At 57.5% G+C, this 26,629-nt stretch overlaps 1 protein-coding gene across 1 annotated transcript; it reads left to right on the top strand.

Moving 5' to 3' along the window:
* The first annotated feature begins 5,547 nt into the window (after positions 1–5,547).
* RND2 (Rho family GTPase 2) lies at positions 5,548–25,447 on the top strand. Its single transcript, XM_074926488.1, has 5 exons — positions 5,548–5,696; positions 5,775–5,862; positions 19,253–19,362; positions 23,082–23,216; positions 24,048–25,447. Exons 1-5 carry the CDS (start codon positions 5,595–5,597, stop codon positions 24,294–24,296), a joined length of 684 nt encoding a protein of 227 aa, XP_074782589.1. The 5' UTR covers positions 5,548–5,594; the 3' UTR covers positions 24,297–25,447.
* Positions 25,448–26,629: the final 1,182 nt, after the last annotated feature.

Raw genomic sequence — 26,629 nt, 5'->3', positions numbered from 1 at the left:
GCCCGCAGCAGGAGCCCTGCCAGCATGCCCTGCCCGGTGCTTTGTTCCACCTCCCTTTATTTTCACACAGGGCTCTGACAGCCCCTCTGCTCTGCTCTCAAGGACACGGAACAATGAACAGGCAGGAGATAAGAAGGCCTGGCAGCGGTTTGCTGGTCCGCAGTTGGCTGCCTGTGGGAGCTCAGCCTTGGCCGCAGGGCTCACTCAGGATGTGCCCTGGGAGGGCCAGGTCCACAGAACCTTCCCTTGCCCTGCGAGGCTGCCTGAGACCCCGCTGGGGCCGGAGGCCGACTGCCCGTCCTGGGGCATCTCCACACCCAGCCGCAGGCGAAGCAGAAGCACTCGGAGCTGGTTTCCTGCTCCAGGCTCTGGAAGGGGCTGCGGGCTGCAGTCGGACCCCACAGGGTGCCGGGGCCCACAGCGATGTTTTCTGGGCTGTTTATTTTGGCATCCTGGATCTAGAGCAAGTGTTGACCTTGATCCATCAGCCTGGGTTTGTTGGGAACTCGGAAGAAAGATGCCTCCTGCCTCTGTTCTGCCTTTTCCTCACCCGTGTCTGCAGAGCGTTGGGATGTGCGCAGAGGTAGACACAGATAAGATCTCCCGGCTGCATCACACGTATCAGGAATGCTGTGCCTCCCGGATGACACCGTGCCTGTATCACAGTAAATTGCATTTAGATTTGGCAGGTAGAGCAGCGGGTGGAAGAGATCTGACACAACCCCTCAGACGTACCTGCCACTCACAGCCACACTTCCCTGTGCTGCTGTTTTGATCACAGAGACAATGGAGGCGATTGTCAAGCGGTAGCTGGTGCTCAGCGAACGTCGGTTCACTCCTCACGGTGACAGCAGGCTGAAGAAACCCTCCCAGCACAGAGTATCGTTCCCACGAAGAATGCTGCCTTCACTGGGCTGAGGCTGCTCCCGCGTCTGCCCCCACACAAACCCGAGCCGCAGAGCCCGCGGAAGCGCAGCACAGACAAGGGCACGGCTGGTGTGAGGCCGCATTCCAGGTGCGCAGAGAACAGGATCCCACCACGTCAGGCAGGCACCTTCTCGACTACGGGCCTCAGCGAAATCTCTGAAAGGGGAATCCTTCTCCTTACCTTCACCTTCCACTGCAGCACTGGTAACTTGCCGACAATTATAGTCCCAAAACTACAGGCTTAACAGATCCACGTGCTGGGCACCCATTCGAACTCAATTACTTGGTCAGCAAGTCTTACCTCATGGAAAACGCACAAATGTCCCTTCAGTGCGCTCCCCGTGGCTCTCGGGGCACGAGGGAACTGTGCGACAGCGGGACGGGGTCACACGCTGTGTGTGTTGCAGTGGGCGATGGTTTTTCTCTGCACCACTGAAGACGCTGCTGCTGCTCAGGGGCCGCGGTCCCCGCACCGACAGTGCCAGCGGCTCGTCCTGCCCCGGCTCGCCCCGGGCACGTCGGCTGCTCTGCAGGGAAAAGTGAGCAGTGCTGAAACCCAGCGGTGCTGAAACCCAGCCCAGGACCCTTCTGCAGCAGCCCCCGAGGGCAGCCCCATCCCTGGACTGCAGCAGGCACCTTCCCCGGAGCCCCGCTGGGTGCAGGGGAGGGACCCGACCCGGCCCAGGCACACACAGCCCGTAGGAAGCTGCCCACTGTGTTGGGCTGGCTTAAAGTGAGGCTTTGTAAAGAAAAACACTTTTCCCCAGTTTCGGGAATATGCAATCCAATGTGTTCGGGTTATGCAATTAATTTCTGAAATTAAACAGAAAAGGAACTCGAGTTTTGAGGGTCCCTGCCCTCCCCATCTCTGCCACCCTCCACATCATCAAGAGTTGCAAAACTGACAATGTTTCATTGTGACGGGTGGTTTCAAACACGAAGGTGATGGGGATCGCTCCTACTGCTAGAGCAACCATTTCCACTCTGCGGGGAGCGTGGGGCTGGGCTCTCCTTGTCACCCCACAGCCGGTGCTGGGCCAGCGCTGGTGGCACAGGAGCCCTGGCCAAGGGGCGCAACGGGCCGGACGCCGCGAGCTGCAGCACCCGGAGCGGGGCGCGGGGTGCGGGGTGCGGGGTGTGGGGTGTGGAGTGCGGGGCGCGGGGAGGCCAGTGCAGCGGGGAAGCCGCATTTCAAGCAGCTGGATCTGGCGTGAGAGGGCACGTGTGTGTCCCAAGGGACAGAATGAAAGAACCGGCCCTTTTCCTCCTCCCACCCTGCCCCTCTTTGTGTGCCCTCGGCGCTGCGAGCCCGGGCCCCTCCGAGGAGCCTCCTGTTCCCCCCAGGACAGCAATGGGTCCGCAGCCAACCTGTGGGGTCCCCCAACCCCCACACTCTGTCCAGCTGCTGCTGGGCCCGAGGCATCCTAAGGAGAGGTGAACTGAGAGAGGGGGGAAAAGGGAGGTGCTCACCTCCAGAGGAGCGTTGCAGAGGCTCCAGATCACTTTCTCGATACAGAGAATTCCGCAGCAGTAATTGAGGTTTTGTGCCTCCTCAGCCTGTAACACACATGCTCTGACTGCAGTCTTTCCAGCAGAAGCCTCATCAGATGAATGCCTCCTTGCTTTAATCCCTGAGATTGCTGAAGGATGCTGCTTTCATCTGATAGCATTTATGGACGGTTATAATGAGCTTTGGCTTGCTGAGATAAATTAAATTGCTCACCCAGAGGTGCAAACTTCATTAATGTCAGCAGCGAGTCAGATCAGCATTATTCTAGCACAGAATGTAAACAGACTGGACACATGAAAGAGGATTTGGCTGGGATTTTTTTCTTTCTTTTAACCTTCCTAATTGCTGTTGATTTGTATCTTTTTGCTGTGTGTGCTCAAACTCTACTGCTGCTCCACCTCTTCATCTTCTAGGGGAAACCATCAAATCACACACTATTGGGGACTAAATGATTTAACTGCTGAGTGTTAACAGTTAGCAATACTGTACAGTTTTGCCTGGCACGTTTCTAGCTCTTTCACGTATTTGACAAGTCCAAAAAGATACTTAAGAGTAGGTCTGATGAGAAATTAAAGTGTGTCCCCTATTTGTGTCCCAGTTAGAGGCTTACCAGTGGAAGCAAGACGTTGGAGACTGAGACAAATGGCACAGAAAAGACAGGTACCAAGTTACCAACGCGTGCACCAATCCAGAGAAAGTGTCACTGGTAATGTGATGGGCACGAGCCCTGGCTGCGTCCTCAGGGGTGACACTCATGCACCTCTCACTAGGTACGTGCCTGCATCTTGCAGGGGTCACGGCCATACAACAGAGCACAGGAGATTCCATCCTCGCTACGTTCATCTGCTTTGTCACCTCTAAAATTAGGTCCAGAGCTGTGACTGGCTGTAGAGGACCAGGCTTTGAGGCTCTGTGCAGGCACAAGAACAAGTTGTCACAGGCTCCAGGTCCTTTGGCAAAGCTTGGTTTCTCCCAGTACGGGTCCTGAGGATGTCTTCTAGTTTCTTTGTATGGGAAATCAGACCAATGTAACACAGTCAAGTTAATTCATAATAGCAATTAAAATCCCTGAGAGCATGGATCAGCAAGGGAGGATCTAGCCCCTGAAGAAGCATTTTCAGGAGCAAATGTGTGGGAGCCATCTGTCGCCTCACATACATGGTGATAGTCACAGCATGTCTCTCTCTGCATCCTATTCTGAGAATTTACACCGTGACTGTAGGTTGCCTCGCATATCTTGCAAGTGCCGCCTGCCAAAAGGTGCATTGCACCAAATGGGACACAGGGCTCAGCGGTGACAGTGCCCCAAGTGGCTCTGAGCAAAAGGCGCTCTCGGCTGCTTTTCCCCCCGGGGGAAGTCGAACCGGCTGGCGGGTTTGCAGAGGTCTTGAGTATTCACTACAGAAGGTTTCCTGCCTCCTCTGAAGCAGGGTCACAATAATCTGTTGGTTGGGAGCAAAAAACTAATTCCTACTGCGAAATACGGCCAAGAGCTTTCAGAAGCAAGGGTGTTGGTGGGGGGAACAGCTCACTCCAGGTGACACCCGTGGCCACCCAGCGCTCCGGTACCTGCAGCTGCAAGCACAACGGGCTTTTCTGTCCGTTCCTCCACATAAAAGCTGAGCAACATGTACATACATAAGAAGGCCAAAAAAACCCTACAGGGCTTACAAAACATGACACAGTGCTGCACAAGCTCCTTTCCTTGGGGAGGATGGAAGGAAACAAGCATGTGACAGTTACTCATCGCGTTGCTTCAGGCAAGACTAGGAGGCAGAGAGCTGCTGCGGCAACACACATGGCAGAGCTACGGGACGAGGAACTGGCTGGCAGCAGCTGCCTGGCCCGTGTAACGCAGGAGTCAGACCAGGTGAGGACCTGAGCGACGCTACAGTGGCTCCAGGACAGCCTCACCCCCTTGGCTGAGGCCTTACCTGGCACGTGGTACGAGGAGCGGGGACCTGGATTCTCGTTTGACCAGCCGAAGGACGTACCTCCAGCCCCGCTCGCCCTTGCCCCGGCCCCGGGCGTGCACCCACGACACGGAGCTGCGTGGCCCACCACAGCTCTCCACACCACGTCGGCCCCAGCCGGAGCTCGGCCGGCAGCTGGGCAGCGCCAGGAGCCCGGGCGCACCAGCACCGCGTCTGCTCCGCACCCACCCCGGCTGCGCGCGCCGCGCCGCTATTGCTGTGTGGAAAATGACTGCGATTTCAGCAAAAACAAACTGCCCCCTCAGTCCATTAATAAATCTGGTTTCACTGCCAAAACATTTTAATTTCCACTTCTTCAGACTTGCTTTGTCTTCATTGTCACTATTTTTGCTGCATTTTCTGACAAACAGCTTGTCTCCGACAAATGAAAGTTTGCCGTTACGGTAAATCTCTCTGGAGTGGGGCCAGCAAAATATTAGCGGTAGAGGAACCTTTCCTTTTTCGATAATTCCGCTAATTACAATCACTGCCTGTAATTTATAGATGCTCAGCCTGTGCTCGGGGAGGAAGGGGAAGCAGAAATTGCTGCCCCCTGTCAGAAGGCGGCCTGGGCAAAAGTCTCCTTCCCTCGCCGGAGCAACGCGGCCGCGGACACCGGAGATGCCGGATTCTTCAAACGGGCGGGGAGCTGCCCAAAATACCGGGTGTGCCTTCCCCTGTCCGCCGAGTTCCCCGGGGAGCAGCCCCGCTCCTGCGGCGGAGCCAGGGCCGGGGCACCTCCGCCGCGGGGAGCGGCAGCGCCGCGGGTCCCGGTCGCGGCCGCTGCCGCCGCCCTGGAGCGGAGCCCCGCACCCCCGGCCGCGCGGGGCTGGGGGGGACCGGCCGGCTGCGGGCTCCGGCCACCCCGGGCCTGCGGGCCGGGCCCGCTCGCCGCGATGCGGTGGGAGGTTCCGGGCGGGAGGGCGGGCGGTGTCCGCCCCCGCGGGGTCGCGGCCGTTCCCGGTCCCCGCTCCGGTCCCGCTCCGGTCCCCGCTCCGGCCCGGGGGCGGCCGCGACGAGCCGCGGCTGCCGGCGGGGGGGCGGCGGGGGGGCGGCTCCCGGGGCCGCGGCCCAGCCCCGCGCCGGCTGCGCCCCGCGCCTGGTTGGTGCCGTCGGGGCCGGGGGCGCGGCCAGGCCGCGGCCGTCCCGGTAAAGCGGCGGCGCGGGCGGCGCGGCCCCGCACCATGGAGGGGCACCTGGCGCGCTGCAAGATCGTGGTGGTGGGGGACACGCAGTGCGGCAAGACCGCGCTGCTGCACGTCTTCGCCAAGGACTGCTACCCCGAGGTGCGGCGGGGCGGCGGGGCCGGGCGGGCCGGGCCGGGCGGGGCCGCGCTCACTCTGCTCTCCCTTCCGACCCCCCAGAGCTACGTGCCCACCGTCTTCGAGAACTACACGGCCAGCTTCGAGATCGACAAGCAGCGCACCGAGCTCAACATGTGGGACACCTCAGGTGGGCCGGGGGCTGCGCGGGGGGGGCGGCGGGGCTGGGCTCGTCCCTCCGGCCCAGGGTCTCCCCTTCCCCGGGGGCTGCGCCCCGGCTCCTGCCGGTTCCCCGGGCAGCCCCCCCGCCGCCCCGGGCCCTTTCCAGGTGCCGCGTTCGGTCCCTTCCCGCAGGCTCCCGCCGCGGCTCCGCTGCCTTCGGGCGCTGCCGGGGCGGCCCCGTCCGTGCCGGTGCCCGGGGCAGCCCGGTAACGGCCCACCCGGGGGGGGAGGCCGGGGGGGCCGGGGAAGCGGCGGGGCGCAGCTCCAGGCGGGAGAGCTCGCCCTGGAGAGGAACGCGCTGTCCCTTCATCGCGCTCCGTGTCTGCGGTTCTCTGGGGCGAGTTTCCTCGGTTCGGTTTTGCCTCTTTGTGTCCTCAGCCGTGATTCCGCAGGAATCCATCCCAGCGCACCGAGACCCTTCCCAAACTTCACGCTCTCGTTCTGCGCAGGCAGGTGAAGTGCTTGATGCAGAGCTAATACAAATATTGGCATCCAGCGAAGTTAACGCGCACCTTTTGGTTGACCTCTGACAACCTTTTTGGAGCCTGTGCACACACGGTGCGGCCGAGCGCTCTGCTCTGGTGTACGAACACCACAGGCTGATGCTCTTTCCCCGTCATTTCTGGAGTCCTTGTCACAAACGAAGTCCTCTCGGTGTCCAAGAGCAGTAGTAAATTAAAATGCGATGTAGGACTGACTTTGCTGTTGCACACTCTAATTCCTTTTACATCCATCAAATTACAGGCGTAAGATCAGCACAGCTCTACTTGGAGCTGTGGCTTTACTGAGTCTTGGACTAGCCATAACATGTGTAACGTGTTGGCTGAGTCTGCTCTGGAGCTTCCTGAGTCGGGAGGCCTCGCCTTTGCTGCTTTTTACTCCCTGAGACAAAAAGGGTCTTTGCTTTGCCCGCAAGGATGCCGGCTCCCAGGGCAGCTCCCGGGGCCGGGTGAAGCGCTGGCTCCGCGCTTGCCTGGGCGCCGTGCTGGCAGCACGGGATGGCGCCTGCGAGGTGGGAGCTGTCGCTTGGTGGATGGCGCTGGCTGACGTGTCTGTCTGAAGCCCCTCAGGCGGGAGGACCTCGAAGCCGTCCTGGCCCACCTGGGGCGTCCCCTGCAGAGGGTTCCCTGGAGCTTCTGATGGGGTGAGTCCGGGCCGGGGTGCGCCGGGAGCGAGGGGCGGCTGACCTGCGTGTGCCTGCACCCGCAGGCAGAGCGCCCCACGGCTGGGGGGTTCCCAGACCGTGGGCTGGGAGAGGGGACGGGGCAGGGGGTCTTCCCTGGGCACCGAATGGCTTTGCTCAGTGTCGCTGCGTGACACGAGAAACTTCACCTTCTGAGGGTGCAGAAGCACGCTTGATGCATTGCCTGCTTTTTAGGAATTCTCCAGAATGTTTGACTCTGATCTTACAAATGTTAAAAGGGCATGATAGAAAGTCTTTAAAGCTGTGTATTTGTATCTGATGCTGTCACACATTCATTTTTACCCTTTCCAACGAAAGATAGAAGTTTGTCTCATGTTTATCTCTATGGCCAAGAGCAAATGGGCTTTGATTCTTTCTCCTTTCTCCTTATGAAAAATGTAAGACCTTTTTAACAGCTTTGTTGTAGGTATTTGCTAGATAGTTTTTCAGATACATTCCCTTCTGTTGCAGCTTTGATTTGAAATACACAGGAGCTAGTTCTTCAATAAACAGCCCTGCAAAGCAATACACAGCAATTTTCTCTAGGAATCAAACTGATACGTTTTAGCTGTAGACTGCAAGCTGCTGTTGAATTTCCACTGCCCTTCGGTGTTGTAAAGAGGAGCTCTGGTAAAAGAAGTTTTGCCCAGTAAAAGAAGCTGAGCTGAGGGGTCTGAGAGGGGCTAATTGCCCTCCTCGTGCGGAGGACGGGCACTGGGGCGCACTTTCCCTTGTCTCTGTGCTACCTCCTGTCTCTTTTAAGCAGCTTCGCATGCAGGGTTTATTGTTCATGATAAATTCCATCCCAGCAAGAGCGGGAAGGGAGGTGCTGGGAAACTGCTGTGCTCCTCCTGTCAAGATCGCCCTTTATATTTTAGACACTTGCCATCTCTTCAACAAGTAATTGGAACTGATGGTCTCCTCCAGAAATCAAGAGAGAGACCTGGACAGAGAAGCTGACTGCTGATTTTTTTTTTTTTTTTTTTTTTTTCTAATTCCCCCCTGCCCCATAGTTAGTAGTGAAAGTGGTCGGAGGCTCTGGAAGCTGCACGGGGTGAGCTGAGCCTCCTCCAGCAGCAGGTGTGGGGCAAGAGCAGCCTGCCTGGGAAACTCCCCTCCTGGTGAGCGAGCGCAGGCCGCGTGGAGGTCCCGCTGGTAACCTCCGTACAGGCTGGGATGCTGTTCGCTCCCTGGGGCACGTAGGACCAGCTGACACAAGTGCATTGGCAAACGCAGCCTTTCGGGCTGAATTTGCCCCTCCTGCTAAGTGGCAAATGCAGGCTATGACATTAGCAGCTGGTCGTAAATCCAGTTAGAGAAATATTGCCATGGAGTGGACAGAAGCGACAGAGAGCTGAATGGCTCCCAAATTGTACTGGGACCTCTGATTTCCTTTAAATGCCTTTAAGCCCTTTGTCCATTGATTAGTTTTCCTGAGGCTGGAGGGTGATTCTGGAGAGTTTCCAGCACTGATGATCCTTCAGGAGGATGAAATCTGTGCCATCAGGGCAAACGCGAGGACTCCGCACGGTCTGAAGTGCCTTAGGAGCCTACCAGGGAGAAAAGTGAACCAAGGTTGAACTTGACCCCTTGTGCCAGGGTGCATGTCTCATCTGTTTCTGCTTCAGTTAGTGCCACCTCTGGCACACCATGAGAGTGAAATTGCTTCAGGTGCCATTTCACAGCACAGCGGGGGTGGGATGTCCCATCTCTCCCATCCCCAGGTGCCACATGCGGTTAAAAAGCAGTTTGACATCTTTGTGTGTGAGGGGAGGGGTGCGGAGCCGTCCTGGGTGGGCAGGGCTCTGGCTCCGGGGGGCTGCCATGCCCTGGCACCTCTGCTCATGAGCCTTATGGAGCACGTGGTGCTTCGCTGCTCCTCCTGCTCCCGTTCTGGCAGATTCTTTTTTGCTGCCTGTTGGCCAAGCGTGCTCGGCACAGAAGCAACTCCCCCGCATGGCGCCAGGAACTTGCGGCGGGGGGAAACTCCAGTTCGACGGGATGCCTGGTGGCTTGGGAGTGCTGCTCCCAAGGGGCTGGGCGCCTCCCAGACCCGCAGCGCCGGTGCCCCAGAGCCCTCGGGAGGAGCTGCCTTCCTGGCAGGCAGGTGGAGGGCGGGCGGGTGGTGGTGTGATCACTAGCAAGGCTTTGCAAAGAGGGGGCGAGTTTCATTTCCGTGCCTCAGAGGTGTGGAGGGGAGCGCGGTTACCACTGGGTGTGCCCTGGGCAGGTGGGTTTTCCAGGGCGATGCGACGGCTGCCTCCCCCGTGCGGTCAGGGAGTGTCCGTGGGTCTGTCCTGCTCTGGGAGCTCTCGTGCCTGGAGTGGAGCCGCTGCAGTGCTGGGGTCTGTGGTTCAGCGCTGGCTGACCTCCTCCTCGGGGAGCAGCTCTCAGTGCATTCCCGTGGTGACGGGGGCATCGCCAGGACCCGCTGCCCCCCCCACAGAGCCCCTTCCCCGGGCTGGGCACTGCCAGGGGGAGGCCGGGGTGCTGCAGCACCAGTGCTGGCAGATCTGAGGCTTCGCCCTCCACCTAGGTGGGTTTTGGTGTTTGTTTCCAATAACCGTAGGGAGGAAGCTACTCTGTGCGTACCAGCCTGGGCTCAGCCCTTTGCTTTTGGTTCACGTCCCCCTGCGCCGGGAGGCTCTGCCTGCTCTGCCTGTGGCTTCTCGGCGCGGGCAGAGCAGCGACGTGGCCTGAGGCCCGGCGATCTGCTGGCGCTTCTGTGGGGGCTTCTGTGCCAGTGGCTCGGGGAGGCCCAGGCCTGGCACTGCCATCTTGGAGGGCTGCTGGAGAGGACTCCTCTGTCCTTTGTGGGCCAGCAGAGCGCCCTGCTGCTGAGAGCCGCAGCGTCTGCCCCGACCAGCCCAGCCTGCGGGTCCGCAGTGCCACTTTGCCCCGCTCTGGGCTGCAGCTCACAAGAGGGGAGCTGCATGGCTGCCAGTCCTTCGCTGGGGCTTCTGTCTCTTAAGCAGATGTGCTTTCAAGACAAGAATAACATTGTGAGTTGCAAATCCCCCTCCGCCTCCCTCTTTGCCTGTACTCAGCAAACAGTCTGCCTTGGTATGGCCTGTGTGGGAACCTACAGGCTGCGATAACAGATCCTTCTTTTGGGGAACTACAGAGGAATGTTGATGAGATTAGAGAGCTGAAAGGGGCTGGGTTTAGCGGTGGCATCTCCATGGATGCTGAGGCTGCCTGTGCCTGGATTCCCAGCGTGCGGCTCCAGGATTGCCATGGCTGCCTCTTCCAAAGCGCAAGAGCAAGTTCTGTCTTGGGGAGAGTTCAATGCCACTTGCACTCTGAGGCAGAGAAAAAATGTGGAGCTGCCCTTTCATACCAAAATAGCTCCTCCCATGCTCCCCGTTGAGGCTGGGAGCCTGAAACCAGCATACTTGTGTTTTGCCTCAGCACAAATACGTAGTTAAGCCTAAAAATATGTGCAGCTGGGTCACATTCTCAGGCAGGTCAGTAACCAGTCAGACAGAAGTTTAAAGAGTTGCAGCGGAAACATGAGCAGAAATGCTTGTGCTGGAGTGGGTGGAGGATGGACCTGAGAAGACATGACATGACATGACGGTCCCCGAGGACCGTCACGCTGGGCTGGGCATGGTGTGGGGTGTTGTGATGCGCTGTGGCTCAGGGGTGAGGCTGCTTCTCCTGCCCCTCCCCGCAGCAAGGGCAGCATCTCCCCTTTCCCTGCGGACCCGGTGGCTCAGCTCTGCGGGGCTGTGGGGTGTCCTGGGATCACGGGGGTGCTGGGCAGGAACGGGGCCGTTGGCGACAACTATCCAGCCCCGTTGGCTGCTGCCACCTGGTAGGCGAGGAAGGGCTCTCTGTGGGGCGGGTCTGTGTCCGGCCCTGCCGCAGACCCTTCCCCCAGCAGGACGTGACCCGCTCTCTCCTGGGGCAAGGGCAGCACCGCTCTGCTCTCCCCATTTCTTCTCTCAGTCTGGCTGCTCCCTGGCACCTCCTGGTCCTGCTTTAATACCGATTTAACCCACATTTAGGGCAAGTGGAAGCTTCCTGTCGAGGCAGTCACGGAAACAGACCTGCAGAAACTCCCTGGAGCAGGGCAGTCACACCCTGTCCTCTGCCTGTGGTGGTTTGCCTTGCTCATAGCCCTCACCCAGGGTGGTGCTCAGGGTGCCCCTCTCGCCCCACCAAACTGCCTGGGATGGCTGATGGGGACGGCAGGAGGCTCTTGGGTGGGAGCTGGGCAGCCTGTGCCCGGCCCCGCATGTGCGGTGAGCACATGGATGCAGATTTCCTTTTGCACCAGATTCTGAAGATAAAATCAAATCACTTGATTAAGCTTCACAAGGGTGCAGGCCCAGCCTTCCCTGTGGGGAGGAACCTTATCTGGCAGTCAGGCAGTCAGGGAGGGATCTGCTGCTTATGCACAGCAAACCTGAAATGTGCAACATTGCATAAAGATAATTGTGTTCATTCCCCGAAGCCAGAGCGTGTGCTGGTTGTGCTGTGGGAATCTGTGGCCACTCCTAGTCCCTGTACCCCATAGAAAGGATGACGGGCAGGTTGTGGCAATTCCTGCCCTTTTGATGTGGCAAGAGTGCCAGGAAGGGACTTCTGCCTCCCATTTGTCTCCCTTGCCAGCATCATAGGGGTGATTTGCAGCGTGCTTGTGGGGAGCCTGAACAAGCTCCGGCCTCTGCAGCCCTCCCGCCCCAGACACTCAGTGCTGCTGCCCCAGAGATGCCAGCAGGGACTTCGACAAGGAGCTTCCAGAGCTGCCTCCCAATTGCAGGGTGAGGTTTGTGTCTGAGCCAGCTCCTCTGAACCTCTGTGAGCTGCACGTGTGAGATGGGGCACAGGGTCGGGATAAGGCAGAAGCACCCTGTGCCCGCCTGAGCTAGGGATTCCTCTGCTGGTAAATCCAGCAGAACAGCCTCCTCCTGAGTGACAGGTTTCTGGTAATAAGATCTGGAGAGGGGCCCAGAAATGCCACCTCAGCCCGCGCGAATACCATTCTCTTAATCCTGATGATGTATGTCCTGAAGGTATGTCAGCTGGACCGTTTTCTACTTTACTCACTTTTGTCCATGCATCTTAAGAATTAGGAGCAGAGGTTAATTGTCCAAGCTGACTAGCTGTTGTTTCTGTCATGCACTTTCCAGATGGTTGTTCCCTATCATGAAACGGTTTACTCCTTCCCTACTCTTCAGGGGTTTGCAGTGATGTTGCACACGCAAGAGAAACATCATGGTCCAGGCATGAGAGAAACTTGTACAAGTCCTGGGGACGATGTTCAGCGTCCCTTGGAGGGACAAGGGGCGGCTGCAGTGGTGGCTGGCAGTTCCTCTGCTGCTTCCTGCCTCCCTCCGGCTTGGGTGGGGTCCTCCGCTCTCCTTGTCTCACCCACGTTCTCTCTGGCAGGCAGGGCTTTGTGTCACGTCGACTCTGCCCATTGGGGTCTGAGAGTTGGGGCCCTCCCCATCGTGAGGCTCTTCATACCCGAACTTCTGAAGAGCAAACTCTGACCCTCCCTTGGGCCAGACCTTCCCGAGGCCACGCCTGGGAGGGTGGCGGGGCCGCCGCTTGCTCAAAGCCCGGCGAAAGCTCTGCCCCTTGGGCTGCGGAGGGGGCGGCCTCCAGGGAAGCCGCAGCCTTTGACGGGTTGTGTTGTCGCCGGGGCAGAGCCGGGGGACCCTGAGTGGGCAGGGCCCGTGGTGCGGGCAGGACCCATGGTGCGGGCAGGGCCGGCAGTGCAGGGCCCGGTATTTCGTGTGCCGACAGCCAGCTCTGCTGTGGGGCGGAACTTGGCACGATGGCGGCTCACTTTGACTGTTTCACCAGGTCTGCTTTGCTCTTAGTGCCACTCACTTTAACCTCTAATGTCGCTAATTGCTGCTTCTTTCCTAATTGTGACCCCGGAGTTGTCAGGTCTGGGCTTTGGACCGTGGTACTGCCAGAGCTCATCGTTACCAGGATCTCTGAGTCTGTCACCAGTGCTTTAATTCCTGTCTCTGCCACTCGTCGCTCTCTGGGCTGGACGCTAATGAGCACTGTATTAGTGTCAGAAGCATGTTTTTTGTATCAGTGGGATCTGCATTATCCTCCCCTTCCAGACAATAATCAGCCAGGCAGGGTCAGGGATCCTTAACCTGTCTCTGAGCCCCAGCTGAGCGGGGACCTGCAGGGTACTCAGGAATATTGCTGCGGTTTATCAATCTTCAAACAAAAAAATCCTCTGATTTCCTTTCAGGGGAGAGGGTCTGATTTCATGCTGGGAGGATGAAGTCAGCCTCTGAACTCGTGATGGTTCAGATCATTGTCTCCCTGATGTGCAGCTCTTGCAGTCTGGGAGGCTGCCGTGGCTCATTTCCTGGTCTCCCGTTCACGGGCCGGTCAGCACAGGCGGTGAGGAGGGCGTTTGCATATTCTGGTCTGTCCTGTGCCAGGCATGCTGAGCTACTGCTCTTCAAACGTTGCCTTCCGCCTTTTTATAAAGGTAACCCAAACCTTGAGGGACCCGTGCCTGCAGTTTCCTGTGCTCGTGGTTCCTCGTCTCTGGGAAGCCCTTTGGTGGCGACGCCTGTTCCTGGGCTCAGGGAGGCCCAGTGCTCGCAGCGGGGGTGTCCGGGGGGGTCTGGCAAGCAGGATGCACCCACAGGGCCCCCCGGGGGCTGCCGTGACCACGCAGGGCGGAAGCGGCCTGGGCACAGCGGCCGCCGGTGAACACGAGCGGGGTGTGAGCGTGGGCGCTCCGTCCTCCCGAGCAGCCCTGGGCCGGTCCTCAGCTCAGTCAGGGAGATCCCGGGCCCGGTCCGGGACCTGCCCGTTCCCACTGGGCCAGACGTGCAGCTCCGTGGCCGAGCTGTGTTGAGTAAAAGGACCATGGAAGAAAAGTTTCCTTCTTAGTCTGCTCCAGTCGGATAGAAGGACTGGGCACGACCTTTGGGGCTGTTACTGCTGCTCTCCAGTGTTCCCTGCGGCTGAATTCCTCATGTAAACTCTGTCATTGTTTCTCTGGGCTGATTTCCCCTTTTCTAATAGTGGGAAATATTTCAGGGTGACTCTGTGCCCTCTTGTTGCATCTGCAGAGGAAATGGCGGCTCTGGAGTGTCTTGGGTGTCTCGGAAAACCAGCCGAGATTTTTGCGGGCTCACCATGGGGACTGGCCTCGCCTCTGCACCGGGGTGTCTGGGACAGCTGCCACCTCGGGCCTTTCATTCTCGGCCAGGTTTTCAACGCAGCGTTTTTATGCCTTCGCCTCGGTGGGCCCTGGGAGGAGACAATGGCGGGGCTGTCGCAGGGCTGGGGGCCTTTCTCATGCAAATGGCTGCTGGCACCGGGAGAGCTCTGAGCCCCGGATCTCGGCCCCCAGGATGGGGCTGAGGGCGGGGGGCACCCCCAGCTCAGCCCTGGCTGTTGCATCTCCTTTCCCCGCAGCATTCGGCACCGCCATGGTCCGATCTGGGAGCAGCTGGGGGGGTTGCTCCCTGTCTGCCAATTGTACAGAGCTTTCATTTTCCATCTTAAAGGTGTAATACAAATAAATTACATTATTTTTATTATTAACACCTTCATCATCATCCGTCCTAGCAGAGGAGCGACTAATCCCGAGGGCTGTCGCGTCCACCCGGCCTGGGCCAGGCTGGGGCGCTGGCGGGGGAGCGCACGCAGTGACGGGACGTGCGCGTCCACCTGCCCGCGGCGCGGGGTGGGGAGGGCTCGACTCCGGCCCCTGCGCGCAGGCCCAGCCTCTGGTCAGCAGCAGCTCTGAGGAATTTCTTTGTGACTAAAGGCCGCTTGGAGCTGTTAGTTCAGCTCCAGAAAGCCCTGCCTGACCTTGGGAAAGGCTGTGCACGTGTGCTGGGGTGCAGCAGCTCCAAGGGGCCTGAGCCCCCATCTCGGGAAGTGCCGGAGAGCCACGCGCAGGCAGAGCTCGGCGAGGGGCCGCTGGGCCCCGTGGCAGCGGAGGGGATGGTCTCCGCGTGTCCACCGCTGGCTGCGAGGCACCGCGGGCTTCTTGCCACGCGCAGGGAGAGGATGCAGAGACGGCTGCGCCTTGGTCCTGCTCTGACAGCGTTGTCCACTGGACAAGGCCTTGGCTGAACCGGCAGTGGGATCTGCCTAGCAGAGAAGAGATCCTCTGCAGTCTCGGAAGGCTGCTGCTCGTCTGGCACCGCTCTGCGGGGAGGTAACCCGAAGCTCTTCGGGTTTGTGGATGCAGCACTCCAGAAAGCTGGGACGAATTTCTGCTTCATTCTGTGAAGGATGTTCTTGGCTGTCCCTGCAGAAAGCAGCATGTGCCGCAGCGTTGCTGGCTCTGTGGGGAGAGTTTACAGCGAGCCCTCTGAGACAAGTGCAATGCTGAAAAATTTAAGTCTTGGCAGTGCTCGTCTCTGTTTCAAGCCAGAGCTGACTGGGGTTGCGGGAGCCCCTTGCGGAGCAGATCATGGCTCTGTATGCGTATGTGCTCTCCTGGTTTGTAATGTGCTGTTGTTGGAGGGAGGGTCCCCACGTGCAGAGCCTCATTATCTCTCAGAACAGCTAATAAGGAACCAATGAAGATTAACACTATGTTGGTATAGATGAATCTGCACATTTCAGTCCCCTGCTTGAGAGGGGCATCTCTGAGCCACAGTGCAGGCATTTCGAGGGGCTGCTGGCTGATAAGAACGAAGAGCTACTCATGGCTGTATCCGCCCCTGAATTGCAGACAACAACTGCACGGATTTTATTTTTAAGCTGGTTTTTGGCTTGCTCCAATTTTCTCTTTAATCACAAACAGATGCACATAGGTCCTGTTTCTTGCAAACCTGGGTGCCAAGTGGGAGAATGACTCATGCAGCAAAGGACGGCTGGGTCTGCAGACACGGGCCTTGGGTGCATGTGTGTGAAGTGCCGGACTGTGGGTCTCTGGGGTGTGTTGCTGGAGTATCTGAAAGGTGTCAAGTGCTCAGAGTTGATAAAACTGAAGACCTGGGGTTGAGGGAGCTTGAGGCTTTTGTGTTTGTTTTTTTTTTTTTTAAATTGTTGTAGTCAATGAAAAAGCAAGAGATGCAAAAAGTAGAATAATCATTCCCCAAACAGAATGTTCTGATTCAGTAGAGACCTCTCTAAAACAGCCGGAGCTGACCTAGGTCTGGGGCACGGCAGCTCTCCTGCCCCGCGGGGCAGCGCTGGCTGTGGCCGTGCCCTGGGCCGGGGCAGAGGCTTCCGCAGCCAGGCCGGCGCGCGGGCTGTTACCTGCTGCTGCCGAGTGGAGCGGCCAGCCAAGGTGCCAGGGGCTGCTCCTGCTCGTGGAGCAGAAAGTTAATGAATGCAAAGGCCATTTGATCTCGTTAAGAAAATTAAGTTCTTGACCTAGTGCATCCCTTCCTTCAGCTCTTCCCGTCAGCACAGGGATCTTTGCTCCTGTGGTCCTGGGTGGTGAGAGCATGAATCCTGGCACGGCGGTGGGATGGTGGAGGTTCTGCAGGATAACGGAGGGGCCGTGCTCGGGGATGGTGGAGGTTCTGCAGGATAACGGAGGGGCCGTGCTCGGGGATGGTGGAGGTTCTGCAGGGTAACGGAGGGGCCGTGCTGGGGGATGGTGGAGGTTCTGCAGGATAACGGAGGGGCCGTGCTGGGGGATGGTGGAGGTTCTGCAGGATAACCATGGGGCTGTGCTCCGCAGCACTGGCTGCTGCGGGGAGCAGCGGGTTGCTATGATACGGTTTGCTGTGGCAATGTCTGTGCTGAATGGAGCCAAAACCACCTTTACAAAAGGAGCGTTCCTGGGCTGGGAGGGGGCAGATTTATCTGCAGTGTTTATGTAAAGCTGAAAACCTGCAGGGAGAGGATGTGTGTGGGAATGCTTTCCTCCAGTGTGTGCTGGGGCTCCAGTCTGGAGGCAGGTGCCCTGATGCGTGTGTGGGAGCGAACGTGGCTCAGATAAAGGACCCAGCAAATCCAACCATGCAGATCAGTGCTGGATCTCGCATCCCATCGATAAACTCACACCAGACTGAAAACTCCGTTCATAGGGGAGCTTGGTGCTGCCTTGGAAAGCAGCCTGGTCCTCGCGGAACTGGGTCACCTTGCTGCACTGCACGAACACGGCAGGGAGGGGTTCGCTGGTGCCAGCTCTGCCAGTCGTGAACTGCAGCAGCTTGAGCCTGGACCAAGGTCAGAAATCTCCACGCCTGGACGCCAGGTCACCCTGGCTCACTGTGACCAGCCTGCAGCCCCTGTCCCCCAAGCTGGCCAAGGCACCGCAGGGACTGGCTCATTTCCACGCAGGGAACATGACTTTCCCTCTAGGAAGAGGGCTGGGCTCGGCAGAGATTGGGGTCTGTTTCTTCTGTGCTGGATCCCAGTCTCTTCCCGGTGACTCTGCAGGAGCAGGGACCAGAGCTGCAGCTTCTCTCAGTGGTGGGAGCGGGCGTGCAGGCGCCTGGGACTGGCAGCAGCACGGCTGGGTCTGAGGGCTGGAGATCCCCATAGCTGGTTTTGCTGTGAATCCACGTGTGTGTCGCACCCAGGGTGCCGGCCCCGGGCTCCGTGGGCACGGCGGGGCTGCGGGTTGGAGCACGCCCTGAGCTCTGGGCTGCGGTGGCCCCCGTGGTGGCCCCCGTGGTGGCTGCAGTTGGCACCTTGCTGGTGGCGCGGGGAGAGGGGTGGCCAGGCTCCGGAGCTGGGCAGGGTGGGGGAAGGCAACGCACGTCGGCGCCCGGCGGGCTCCGGGGGGGCTCTGGGCAGAGGAAGGAGCGGTCGGGGCCGGGTCTGCTCTCCTGGTTGAGTCTTGCAGAGGGGTCTGGGGTGTCTGCAAAGCACCTGGCGTGCAGGGCTGTGCTGGAGGGGCTGTACCTCCCGCCCTGGCTGTGAGCCCCCGTGCGGGCAAGAGCCAGGGTCAGAGCCCCTGCAGAGAATCCGCCAATTCTCCTCGGCTTGCCCCAGGCAGATTCCCGTCCTTCCGGAAACACAAGCCACCATCATCCATAATTCATCAGGTGCTGAACTTCCTCAAGGAGCCACCTGACACCCGGGCTGGGTGCTCCACCCTCCTCCGGGGTGGGAAGGCGCCGGTCCCGGCGCCCCGAGGGGCCAGGGCAGGAAGCGCGTCCGGTCTCCTGGGCCCCGGGGCGGCGATCCTTCTGTCCGAGGAGACGGCTTCAACAAGGGCTCTGGTGTCTCTGCTTCCTCTTTTCATAAATAAACATCTGCTTCTCATCCCTCCAGGAAGTTTAAGCCATTGTAGGGCCAAATATAAAACCGAAACAGTGTTTTTAAGTAGCGATGAGAGGATTGCTCCGTTACCGTTCACTGAGGCATCCACAGTCACACACAGAACACCTGTCAAATAAAACATTGTGGGACAATGACTTTAATGCCTGAAACGTGCATCGGAGGTGTGTGTGTGGCAGAAGCTATGCAGGATTCAGGCTAGGCTCTCTGCCTGCACACTGAGAAATCCTGCAGAATACAGAATCATCCCCTCCAATTTATAGCTTGCTCACCAAATCCTGTCAGATCTTTTATGTGCCAAAAAGAATCTGTCTTTTTCCAGCACAAGCCCAGACGAAATGACAATTCTTTTTTTACCTGTCTTAAATCCTCACAATCTGTGTGAGCAAGCTCTCCTGTATAAAGATAGCAAGAGGATGAAAACCAGCAGCAGCATTCCCTGTCTTCTCCCAGCCACACCTTCCCACCATTAGCGGTACAGCAACTGCATGACGAGTAACAGGACACAGACACAAGTGGCGGAGAGAGGCATGTGCTGCTCCACAGCATCAGTGTCCTGCCAAGCTCCTTTCGCTGCAGAGAGCCAGCGTGCCCTGGCAGCACAGCTCCACCGCCTCTTACTTGCCAGATGCTTACTAGGGAGGGAGAGGGATACAAAACTTGCATTTATTTCCACTCTGCAAAGGGGTAAATGTAAGAGCACAAGGACAAAACCTCTGACTTCCACCCCTAAACAGAGGGACCAGATCCCCTGCAAACCAAACTCTGCTGAAATCTAATGGTGTCTGGTCACTGGTCAGAAGCTTGGGCCAACATCTCTTATCTCGGGCAGAACAGTTTGCCTCATGACGCAATGTCTCCAGTTCTTACTGGAATTAGTCTCCTTGCCTGGCAGAGCGAGGCTCCTAGCCTGCCCCTTCAGGTAATCAGGAGTCAGCGGGGCTGAGACTTTCTGCTCACCACTCTCCCACCTCCGCAGGCTCAGCGTATTATGATAACGTCCGTCCCTTGGCCTACCCGGACTCAGACGCTGTGCTCATCTGCTTTGACATCAGCCGCCCGGAGACCCTGGACAGTGTGCTCAAGAAGGTGAGTGCCCGGCACGTTGCGGCAGCGCGGTGGGTCCTCTGCAGTTGCCCTGGGGCTGCCACCAGGGCTGAACCCTCCAGTCCTGTGGCCAAGCCTTGGCTGGAGTTTGTGTGGTCAGATGAGGATGGTCAGCTGCGGCCGACCCCTGTGTGGTCTGTGCAGAAAGCAAGATGTTTCCATTTGAAAGGAGCCCACTGAATGGTGTAGCTCATGGTAGCTTGCAGCATGTGTGGGGAGTCTGTGTGTATGCACACATACAAATGTGGCGACAGAGAGAAATGTAGAGCATTCATTCTATTTTTCATTAAGCCCTTGGACAGCGTGGTGCATCTCTCCTTAGCGTAACCACCAGGGACTGCGCTGTGCTTCAGCGACTGACAAGGGGCCTCTGGTGCCTATTTCCATGCAAGTAGAGAGCTCAGTTTTTTGGCTGTCCTCTCAGTTCAGCATCTGCACATTAAGAAAGACAGCAATCAGTTCCCTATAGCTTGACAACAAGAATAATGAGCTGTGGCACTGAATTTTAAGTCCATGAATGAATAAAATGAGATGGCATGGTGCCACTGGACTGGGTAGCAAGCAGGGCCCTGAACGCCTGCCCTGGCAGAGCTGCCCGGCCACACTCTGTGTTAGCAGCTGAGAGTTTTCTACCTGCAGGTCAGCGCCTTTCAGCAAAGCAGGTGTTTCCAGCTGCCAGGTCTGGCAGGTCCTGGGGAGCCCCACAGGGCTGGGGATTCGCTCTGGGTCACGCTGCCCGCACAGCAGGTCCCTGCCCGCCGCGCTCCGGGGGCACCCAGGGAGAGGTTCCCATGCGAGGCTTTGCTCCGAGGTGCCACACAGCCCAGCACCTCTGGATGCAGCTCAGGGGAGAGGCTGAATGGCCTCCTGGCACTCGCATCCCTTGGTCCTGGCCGTCCCCTGCCGCCTCCCGTGAAATTTGGGAGCTGTGGTTTCAGGGAGCTCCCCGCCGTGCAGCAGAGCTCGCTGGCGGCTGCACCCTGTCCCAGCGGCGAGCCTCGCCTGGCCTCTCGTTTGTGAAGCTCTGAGCCACCGAGGCGTGGAAGGCTCTGCAGAGCAGATCCTCCCCGGGAGCCCCAGGCTGCCAGGGCTGGACTGGCCACAGTCTGAACAAGCTGCATTGTACTGGCTGCCCTCTTGGCCTCTCCACATTTTGCCAAACGTGCTGAAGCAAGTGCCTCTTACTCAGCTGCTGGGAGGGCTGAGACGTGGGTCTGTGTCTCAGAAGGGTCCTGGTGAGGGGACAAAGACCCTTCAGAGAAGTTGGTCAATGGCGCAGTGTTCACTTCCAAAGCAGCTCCCGGGTACCAAGTGTGCTGGGTGGAGGGAGGCGTGTTTCATGGGGACTGAAAGAGCTCTCTGCTCAGCTTGGGAGTCAGCAGAATAATAATGCAAGCAAATCACTTATACCTTAATGAGATGCAAACCCATTAATAATTAGCCAGGGTTGGGATTTATTTATGTGTCTCCGCACACTCTTCATGTGAGTCCGCACTGCTCAATGCACGGTCTTCCCTGTGCAGCCTCGCAGATGCTTTGAGTGCTGTTAGGCAATGTCTGTTTGATACGGTGACTTTAAATAAACCCTAAATCACAGGGGATTTCTTAAGTGCCTCCAAGTAGATGCCTTGTTTCCTTTGGTGCAGGCTTGCAGCCTATGGAGGTGAGGAAAATTCCTAAGACACCATGAAGTTGAAATGGGTTTTAGCTTTTGATATCAGCTGAATAAGGAAAATAACACTCCCTGTTCAAGCCTCAGGCAAAAATGCTAATTCAGCAAAGGAAATTATTATTGCTGCCCTTCGGATGCCTGGACTGCCTGTACAGTGTGTACAGTTGAAGGGAAGGAGCCGTCTGAGAGAATGCAAACAAGCAGCTCTTCATTTCGTACCAAGCAGGTTTTTGTGGGGTGGTGCCTTCATTCTGACAATTCTTGGTAGCGCAGCGAATCCGAGGCTCCCCAAGACATCAGTCATGTGAGAAAAGGGTCGCACCTCTCTCCACAGGCAGGGGAGCCCCGTGGCATTACAGATAACCGTGACCTCTGCCTGGTAGGACCAGACCATATAGCTCAATCCCTTCGAGAATTTTCATCCTTCAGGTAAATTAGGGTGTTTCAATTCCAGCTCCAAAAGAGCTGCATCATCATCATCCTCTGGTGGGTGTGTTAGCCCTTGGTGCTGTGCAGCTGTGACACCAGAAATCTCCCAGAACAGGGCTGTGGGCTTGGTTTTCTTTCCCCTTCTAATTGCCTAAGGGATGTGCTTAACCATCAGTTAGCGTAGCAGGAAATTGCTAATTCCAGGTGACATCTTTGCCTGGGTAATCTCTATTTATCATCTGCCCCCGACTTCAGAAACACTGGATAAGTAACAAGGGTGTTGACACGCTGATGGGGCTGTACAGGTCTCCCCTAGGGGAGGTCACAGGTGATGGTTTTATTTACTGCTGTGGACACTTAGCTGCACATTGGGCATTCATTTCTGGAGCTCTGAAAGGGACCATTAGTGCAAAGGAGGTAGATGCTTGCCCTGGCCTCCTTTCATTCCTTCAATTCTTTATTTCCCTGGCTGTAGCTCTGCTCTGAATATCTTAATGTCTTTAACATGTGGCTCCCAATAATAAACAAGTAATGAGTATGTTGTGCAAAGAGCTCCCTGCTGACCGCGGTTCAAAAGGTCCAGTGAGGTTGACCTTCAGAGTCCCAGATCTGTGCCCCAGACTGTGTGGTCATTAATTTTCCACAGTCATACCCATGAGTGGTCTCCCACGGCCTCTTGCAGGGGACTCCAGCTTAAACAGGTTTGCAGGGCATATCTGGAACAAGTGAACATGCAGTTACCCGAGAGGCACTCTGAGCATTCCCATCCTTGCCTGGGGCAGTCATTGAAGTGCCCTGATGAGCTAATCAGTCTCTGCACAGCTGTGACCCCTGTTTGGAAAAGCCACACACACCACAGTCCCTGGTCTTGGCCTCTCAAGTCTGCTTTCCAAACCTGATCCCATTAGAGCCTCATGTTATATTCAGAACACCAAAAGCTGCCTGTCCCCGTGTGTCCTGTCCTCAGCACAGTCTCCAGAGCTGCTCCCGCCTGTGTCCCCACTGAGAGCCCGCCCCGGCCATGGTGACCGCCACTGCCCGTGCCCCTTCCCCTCATCCTGAAATACAAGTCTACAGGCTGCAGCGGGGCCAAAACCAGCCTCGGTGCTGGCACCGGGCTCTGCAGGTTTGAGACAAGAGACCTAGAAGTGGCATTGCGGTGGCTACCAGTAGCCGTCCTGGTACCCTGACTGGTCCAGGCCAGGGCAGCTTGGCAGTGTGTGCAGGAGGTCAGGAGGTGCTGGGACCCCGGGCCGCCACAGTTGTCCTTCCCCTGCCACTTGCTGGTGGGAGCAGAAGCTGTGGCTGGCCTGGGGGGCTCTGCCGTGAGGCTCGGCGGCGTTTGCCTGGGTGACGCTGCCCGATTGGAGCTGATGGCCTGACTCTCCTGGCCTCCAGCGAGTCCTGGGTGGGACTCTTGGCCTGGATAGAGGGGGGCGACAATCCGAGACCCCGGGGTTGCCTTTGTTGTCCCAGCCTTGGCCCTTTTGCAGGCTGCCTGCTCCCAAAATTAACTTGACCTGGAGGTGCCGCTGGGCCTCTTGAAGTGTCTCGTACACCAGCAGCCCCTGAGCACCTTCTCCTTTTGTCTCCCCTGCAGTGGCAAGGGGAGACGCAGGAGTTCTGCCCCAATGCGAAGATTGTGCTGGTTGGCTGCAAGCTGGACATGCGGACAGACCTGAACACGCTCCGGGAGCTTTCCAAGCAGCGCCTCATCCCTGTGACGCATGAGCAGGTGTGTTTCAGAAGCCGTCCCCGCAGGGCTCGGGGAGGGGAGGTGGGGGCTTTTCTGCAGCACCCACTAGTACAAGGAAGCTCAGCACCAAGTGACCCGCTGTGCCCAGGTCTTGGTCTGAAGCTGGTTTGATCTTGGCTCATGGACTCCGAGCTGCTCATGCTCTTTTCCCCAGCTCTGGTAGACCTTGCCCTGATGCTCTGGTGAACAACCCTCTGGTTAGTAGCTCAAAAGTCTTTCCTCAAAGGTGGTGGAGATCCTGATTTGACAAGTTGGACTGGAAAAAGGCGAGTGTTGTGCTTCTGCATCTCCTAGTTCAGTGCAGGTCTCTGTGCTCTGAGTGACTCTCCTGCTCAGGTTCTGGTGCAACACTGCCGGGGGGGACAAGCCACAGCTGGGGGGTCTGAGGGTCTGCTGCCAGGCTGCTGCAGCCCCTCCGGGACAGCCCAGGGGCCCCGTCTCGGTGGCACAGTGCAGGGTTGCTCTGTGCCTGGCTCGGCGTGGGCAGAGCAGGTCCCAGGTGACTGTCCCGGTGAGAGGGGCCGCCGGGGCCCTCAGCCGTAGAGCTGGCACCGTGTCACTGGGAAGGTGTGACTGATTCAGGGTCCCGCGCCCGGCAGCACTGTCTGCCTGGGAGGCCACCCTCACGTCTGGTGCTCTCACAGACGCCTGCACTTTGTTTATAGAGGTGATGAGTAAACGTTGTGGGAGAGACGGTCTCTGATGGGGCTGCCAGCACAGGCGGGGCTGATGGTGACGTGAAAGGCTGCTCCTTGCAGAGCACCGGTGTCTTAACCTTCTTCCCTTTTCCTCCCACTCTCTGCACCACAGGGCAGCGCGCTGGCACGGCAGATTGGGGCAGTGGCCTACGCCGAGTGCTCCTCCAAGGTCTCGGAGAACAGCGTACGGGATGTGTTTCATGTGACCACACTTGCCTCGGTCAACAGGGTGCACAAGAACCTGAAGCGCAGCAACTCCAAACGGGGACTGAAGCGGGCGTCACAGATGCCTGGCAGGACGGACTTACTGAATGACACAGAGATCAGGAAAGACCGAGCCAAGAGCTGCTCCATCATGTGAAAAACAGGCTGTAAATAATGTGTGTGTGTTGTCCATTTTGTACAGTAACTGGCTGAGACAAGGGCATGGTGCTGGCTGCAGGAGCCAGCCTGCCTTTCCAAAGCCTTTCTCTCAGTCTCTAGGGCTGAGCAAAGGTCTCAGCTGCAAACCGGGGTGCACGAGTTGCCCCCCCTGTGGAGACTTCTGGGTTGGCTGCTGCTGTGCGGATTGCTTGGGATGAAGGAACCACTTGGCAGAGGAGCGTTCAGGTGCTGGAAGGTCTGTGACTGGGTGAAACAAAGCAAAAGGGAGAGATCCTGTGTGTGTGCCACCTTCCCATACCTGCGGCCCAGCCGCTGTCCTGGGCAGCTGTGCAGCACGTGCAGCTCTGTGGGACCTGGGCGGGAGGGCAGGAGGGGGGTGCCGTTGCTAGCAGCGGAGTGCCATCAGGAGAAGGTATTCTTCCAGTCTTCGTTTAGAAGAGAAATTTTTTGAGTGGTGCTGCCTTCAGCTGGGCTGGACAGCACATCGCCATGGAAGGTCTGGGCCAGAGCTGGGAGGGAAGGAGCCTCAACCTGTCCAGACACCACGGTAGTTCACCTCCTGCGAAGAAAACACATAGATGGCTCTTTACATGGTACTTTAGGTACTTGAACTCCATTTGAAATGCGGCAGAGTGGTCTATCCTGGTAGATGCATCCTGAGAATTGTGGTTCCCTTCAGCAAGCAAATGCCACTTGGGAGCTTGTGTCCCAGGTGCTGACAGCCTGGTTACTCATCAGACTGCTCCCTGCCACGGGCAGCTGCATTTCCGAGGCACACAGCTTCCGAAAAAGCAGACTGCAATAACTGTCCATATCCTCCCCTCCACCCATTTCCAGCTGCCGATTGTGTTGCATGGTGCTATGTTTGTCTGGTACAGGTAACCAAAAAGATTGTAAGCCTCTCTGCACCCTGTGGCAGCGGGAGGGAAGGTGCTCCCTGCACCTCTTGCCTTGCTGTGCAGCCTCCTCCCAACACCTCTCATTGCTTCTGCTGCTGCCCTCTCTAAATGCCTTTGACTACAGTGTTAGCCTTGACTTCATGTCACATAGACACTTTAAGGAGAAAAGAATCTACTCCATTGCCAGATCCAGCTGTGTCAGTGGGCTACAGAAAACAAATAAACATCATTGGAAAATGTGTAGTGCTTGACTCTGTTCATTTTTAATAGCCAAACCAGGCATCCTCTCAAAATGTCTTCCTACTGCCTAACTTCGATTTGTGTCCTAATGTATCTCTCTAGCTCTTGAAACGCACTTGAGCGAAAAACGCAGAGGATTAGCTGCATGTATTCATTCTGGAGCTGAAACACCTGCCTTGAATAACCTCTCATTCCATCCTGAATCCTTAAACACGGTGGAGCATTTGCAGGTTGCCTGTGCCCGAGGCACGAGTCTGAGCTGACATGAGCTGCCCCTGTCCTCACTGTCAGCGCCTGCAAGTGAAAACAGCTTTTGACTTGGTAGTTTGTGTCTACTCTCCTATCCAGGCCTTAGGCTTCAGCTGCATCGTGAATGTTATTTTGGGAACTGGAGCAGCCAAGTTACCAGCACAAGAAAAGCTCAAGCAATGACTGGATGCTGTTGTGCTGGGTGCAGGTTGCCAGAGCATGAAAATGCCCATCTGCAGTCTGGGAGGAAAGGGACTGGGCAAGGCACCACGCCAAGAACAGCCTTCAACATCACAATGCTTTTCTCTCACTCTGCAGGGTCCCCAGAGCCTTAGCAAACATTAGTGAGCAAAACCATGTCCCTGCTTGAACAGCAGCAGGCAGTGGCTCACAAGTGTCACTACCCAGTCCTCTTACCCTGCTTGCGTCTGTTCCCATCATCCTGTAATACGATCACTGTGTCTGCCTTCCTTCTACGTAAGCACAGCAGTATTTGGCAAGCACATCCTTCTCTCTCTATCATCTAGCATCTTTTAGGCTTTTGAATTTAATCTGGCAGGCTCTATAAAATGGAGTTTCTAGTCCGCGGATTAAACTGCCAGAGGCTCTACATTAACTCTTAGTTCACCCTGTAAGCAAATCTCCCGTCGTGGGCAGCAGTTGCCAGACCTGAGCTGTGCCAATAGAGGCAGATGAAGGAACAGGCTGTGGTGGCCATAAGCCCCCCCTGGGGCATCAGCTGGGTGCCTGTTCCCCTCCAACCCCTGCAGAGGTCTGGAGACCTGCAAGAAACCCAGCAAAGCCTGCAGAGGCACTGCGGCTGGCTGTGGAGTAAGCAGGAGGGGCCGTGGCTGAGGCCTCACGGACTGGGCAGACTGGTCTGGCCAGAGCCAGAATCCCCCCTGCCCACACGGCAGGACCT

This window comes from Athene noctua, chromosome 25 (assembly GCF_965140245.1).
Source record: "Athene noctua chromosome 25, bAthNoc1.hap1.1, whole genome shotgun sequence".
NCBI classification, from domain to species: Eukaryota; Metazoa; Chordata; class Aves; order Strigiformes; family Strigidae; genus Athene; species Athene noctua.
Note: the sequence above shows the minus strand (reverse complement) of the source record. Positions and strands in the feature narration are given on the sequence as shown.